Source organism: Tupaia chinensis, unplaced genomic scaffold (genome assembly GCF_000334495.1).
Source record: "Tupaia chinensis unplaced genomic scaffold, TupChi_1.0 Scaffold000217_1, whole genome shotgun sequence".
Taxonomy (NCBI): domain Eukaryota; kingdom Metazoa; phylum Chordata; class Mammalia; order Scandentia; family Tupaiidae; genus Tupaia; species Tupaia belangeri.
In genome coordinates this window covers 6,186,559-6,191,641 of record NW_006159692.1, presented here as the reverse complement: position 1 = coordinate 6,191,641, position 5,083 = coordinate 6,186,559, and the positions used below count along the sequence as shown (strand labels likewise).

General features: G+C 38.1%; 1 protein-coding gene across 1 annotated transcript in view; it reads left to right on the top strand.

The window, feature by feature from the left end:
* NOC3L (NOC3 like DNA replication regulator) overlaps positions 1-5,083 on the top strand; it is a gene marked incomplete in the record, with an annotated part of 39,109 nt that overhangs the window by 9,537 nt on the left and 24,489 nt on the right. Inside the window, 2 exon segments of the mRNA XM_027771500.1 lie at positions 1,485-1,615; positions 4,814-4,975. Of these exon segments, the coding sequence (XP_027627301.1) occupies positions 1,485-1,615; positions 4,814-4,975 (293 nt within the window).

Sequence of the window (5,083 nt, the reverse complement as noted above, 5' to 3'; positions counted from 1 at the left end):
AAGCCACCGGGTCCGGGACACGAACCGCGGTCGACTACGTGGGAGTCCAGCGACATAGCCATTATGCTAACTGCTGGTTCCCTGGTCCCTTAATTCTTATAAGTGTAAGTGAAGGCCCTAAATAACTATTAAATTTTTAGCTTTTACAAAAATGATTTTGTAGTCTCAGGTCATTTTGGTTCATTCTTTTATTTATTTATTTTTAAATTTGCTACAGGGAGCATGTGCTTGCTGAGAGATACAGAGGTGCTGTGTGTGGGGGGGGCGGGTATGCACCTGTCAGGGGGGTTGGTTATGCTGTGATCCTTTGTCCTCCATTCTCTTGGGATTTTGGCATGCATGCACATGTGCCTGGAATGTTTTTCAAGTCACTCTGTCCAGGACTCTTAACTACATTGTTGGCTATGTGTGTTCCAGCTGCTTTAACCACCACACCAGCAGTTGGCCCATTCTTACTAATTTCTAGAACAGTTATACTTTGCATAAATCTGTTTTATATGACTGAAAGTAGATTCCTAATAGAACAGTTTTTAACACTCAAAGTTAGACAGAAAGAACAAATTTTACTGTCTGAAACTATATTAGTTTGGAATTTGTGACAAGCTGGTTGAATTTGAGTTTTGCTTAGCAGACGTTATTAATTGTGTAAACAAGATAGGTCAACTATTTAACTGTTTTGAGTCATCCATTATAGACACATTCCAGATTATGCTTGCATTTATTTTATTATTATTTATTATTATTTTTTGGAGAGGTTTTTGCTATAAGGCGTGTATGCTTGCTAGAGAGACAGAGAGACAGATAGAAAGTGAGAAATCCCCCCCCAGGGGATGGCCACACCACAATCCCTTCTCCATGATTCTCTCGGGATCTTGGGCACACATGCACACACACCCAGCGTGAGTTTCAGCTACTGGGTCTGGGACTCGAACCATGGTTGACTGTGTGGGAGTCCAGTGACACAGCCATTACACCAACTGCTGGTCCCTATACTTGCACTTGTTAAATCTAGTTTTCTATGAATTTTCTTTTTTATTTTGCTACATAAGAGATATTTATTAAAGTTTTGCCATATTTACAATTTCAATATAGCAAACCTAGGTGAATTACCATTTGGCAGAAAACATATCATTCTGTGTTTTCATGTTATCAGTTTCTGCTAACACATGGTAAAACCTAGTAGTATGGTGTGGTAGGCATCATCTCAAAGGTTCCTGCCTGGATTTGTATCCCATTTCTGTTGGGTTTATGAGCTCAGTCAAGTTGACTTTCTCTCCCTTTTTCTTATTTTCCTTATTTACAAATTGTATTTTCTGATGGCATACCTGGCTTCTATGATTATTGAAATGATATTGTAGTAACAAATATAAAGTCCTTAGCTATCATCATTTTTACTTATTATTACTATAAGAAAATTATTAAGATTCTAGAATACTTATAATAAAGGAATAATACTTTAAGAGGGAAAATCTAATCTATTTTAGATATCATTGAAGAGCCCATTCGAGAACTGACCATGGAAGAACATTTGATGGAGAGAAAGAAGAAACTACAGGAAAAGAAAGTGCATATTGCTGCCCTGGCATCTGCTGTATTATCAGACCCAGAGAGTAATGTAAGTAGTATTCATCTCTTCACACGCTTCATGTCTGATACAGTATAAGTATGTCATACATGAAGATTCTTTTGTTACCCATAAGTACACACAAAAAGGAAAAGTGTCAATTAAATAGCAGCTAGATGAGGATAATAGGGTAGACAGAACCTTAAATTAATGCTGTGTCTGAATTTAATTTTTCTCTTGATCTTAAACAGTTTCCTAAACTCTCTGAGTCATATTTTCCTCATCTCAATATGAAGTTATTGATGATATTGTTGTAACTCTAAAAGTGGTAAGTTTATAAAAATTAATTATATTAGAGAGGTGGTACTTGCTTGCAAATGTGTCTGACTAATTGGTAAGGTTTTTCATGAGGAATAGGCTACAAAGAAGTCAGTGAAGTTAGTTCAGGAATACTTGTAAGTAGAAAATATTTTAAGTGAAATACAGTTATAGTTACAATGAATTATCATTTGGCCATGTAGAGTTGTGAAAGTAGTGATAATTGTAATATGTGGACTCACACAACCTAGATTCAGTGTTGGTTCTGCTAAGTACTGTCTTCGTGACATTAGGTTAAATCACTTTACCCAAGACTCACTTTCTTCATCTCTAAAAAGAGGATAGTATTTATCTTCCTTGAAAGTTGGTTGTAAGAAGTAAATGATAAAATGTGTGTGAAGTCATGTAATGTCAGTGTCTGCTGGCAAGCTTAAGAGTAACATCTATCTGGATGGTAATACTGTTGGTGTCTGCCCTCAGGGCTTGCTCCCATGAAGGGAAAAGTTAGAGAAAGGAAAGAAAGACGCAGAATCAGAAGATGCAGGTGAATGCAGACAAGCTGTGTTGCTCAGTCATGCTGAGCTTCTTTATTTATATATTTTACCAGGCACAGTGAACTGTGTTTGCAAGCTTTCAAGGATGCGGTTGAAGTTCTACAGTTAGAGATAAGGACTGTAGTGTAGATGTTTTTCCACCTTGTTACTATCTTGCATGACCCTTTTATGCGTCATAGGTCAAGCCAGTTTACTTATGCTGTTCCTCTGCAACTTGGAGGAAGACTGTCTGAGTATGCATCAAAGAGGATAATGTGTAAGCCATAAACATTATATAGAACAGGCATCACATGACCTAGACAGGGTTAGGATGTTTCCCATGCCCTACAGATCTTATCTGCGGAGCCCCTGGTGATCAAGGCATGTGGCAGCCGGCTCCAGTGAGTATCTAGGGTGCATACCCTCACAATACAAAATGATACTTTTTTTCTTTTTTAAGAGGGAGGTTTTTACTATAGGACGTGTCTGCTCTCCAGAGAGACAGAGAGACGGAAAGTGAGAAATTACCCCTCAGGGGGATGGCCATGCCACAATCCCTTCTCTTCCATTCTCCTCTTGGAATTTTGGGCACATACACATACATGTGCCTGGCATGAGTTTCAAGCCACTGGGTCTGGGATTTGAACCATGGTTGATTATTTGGGAGTCCAGCGATGTAAATATTATGCCATCTACTGGTCCCAGATACTATTATTCTTGTTAAATTGGTATCACCAGCATCCTACTATGACAAGTATTAAATGATAAAATAGATGATTTATGTTTATAGAAAAAATGTCTTGTGGGTATACTATGGAGTAATACTTGTACTTTTTGAATGAAGTGAGATGATTTGGAGCAGAATTAGGGAGGGGGGTTGGAATTTTTCTCACCTACATTATCTCATGTAATCATTATAAAAGACTATAAATTAAAAAAAAAAAAAAACCAAAAAACTCAAGTGATTGTGCTAGCTGTGGCATTATTAAGGTGAATAGATCCAACATTTTGAGTCCTGAACCCAGTGGCACACACCAGTTGTGTGTGCCCAAAATCCCAAAAGGAAGAAGAGAGAAAGGATTGCAGTGTGACCATCCCTCATGGGAGGTGCTTTCTTACTTTCTCTTTCTCCAGGAAGTACATGTGCCCTCTGGCAAAATGAAAAAACAACAACAAAAACTCAAGTGATTTTTTTTTGCAGATTTTAATAGCCACTAAGTTGGAGTCCATGTCCACTACTTGGAATCTGGCTGGTGTCACACTGGGTGGGGTAGCAGTAGGTGGTGGTCCATTTGTCTTGCTCCCTGCTGTAAGAGACACGGCTAACCAGACAGAGTCGTTGCTTCTCAAGATACTGCTCCAGCGGGCCTTAGTTACTGAGACCAGTTTTTTACTTCTGACTCATATCACACAGGTTATCTTTGTAAGAGTCTTGTTGAAGCTAAAGTTAAGGTGACTGTACTCTGTTTAATTCATGATTAATTCATGTATGTGTGGTTGACATGTTAGCCTGGCATACATAACATTTTAAGATGTCTCTAAAGTGTTTTTAGGAAAATGGGACTCACATATTTTAAGAAAATTGTATAAAGAAGGATTCCTAAAAATAGATTACTAATTTAAACTATTTTTAAAAAAGTATATATTGTGGCTAGCAGGTGGCATGGTAGTTAAGTTGCTAGACTCCCATATGGCCGATCATGGTTTGAGTCCTGGGCTTAGTGTCTTAAAAATCATGCCAGACGTGTGTGTGCATGCCGGAGATCTCAGGAGAATGGAGAAGGGATTGTGGCATGGTCATCCCCCAGGGGATGATTTCTTTCCTTTTCACTGTCTCTCTCCTGCCTCTCCAGAGAGTGCTTATGCCCTATGGCCAAAACCTTAAAATAATAAAAGAAAATAAATTAATAAAAAGTCTGAATTGGGACCAGCAGATGGTGCAATATTACGTTGCCGAACTCCCACATATTTGACTGCGATTTGAGTCCCGGACCTGGAGACTTAAAACTCACACTGGGCCCATGTGCATGCGTGCCCAAGATCCAGAGAGGAGAATGGAGGAGAAGGGATTGTGGCATGGCCATCCCCCCTGGGGGGTGATTTCTTGCTTGCTTTCTCTCTGTCTCTGTCTGGCTGACAACTGCACATGCCTTATTGCAAAAATCTCTCTTAAAAAAAAAGTCTATTTTTTCTAGCTACTTTATAACAAAAATATGTACCTTATAGCTTCAGTGATTTCTCTGTTGGTAAAATGAGTAGCATTTGGAGTTTAGTAGGCATTAACTAGACTCTCTGAATCACTATGAATTCCACTTACTATGCCAGATGCGAAGTTCTTGTCTTATTTGTAATTGTTTGCTCGTAATTTCTCTAGACTTACAAATTATTTCTTTAACAGATTAAAAAATTGAAAGAATTACGCTCCATGCTGATGGAACAGGATCCTGACGTGGCTGTTACTGTTCGAAAGCTGGTGATAGTTTCTCTGATGGAGTTATTTAAAGACATTGCTCCTTCATATAAAATCAGGCCTCTAACAGAAGCAGAAAAATCTATCAAGGTAATGCTATAAATAATTCCTTTATAAATATAAGCTGAAAATTTTGAACAGTTAGAGATGGAAGAAATGGTAGGGTTGTTTTTTTTTTTTTTTTTTTTTTTTTTATTG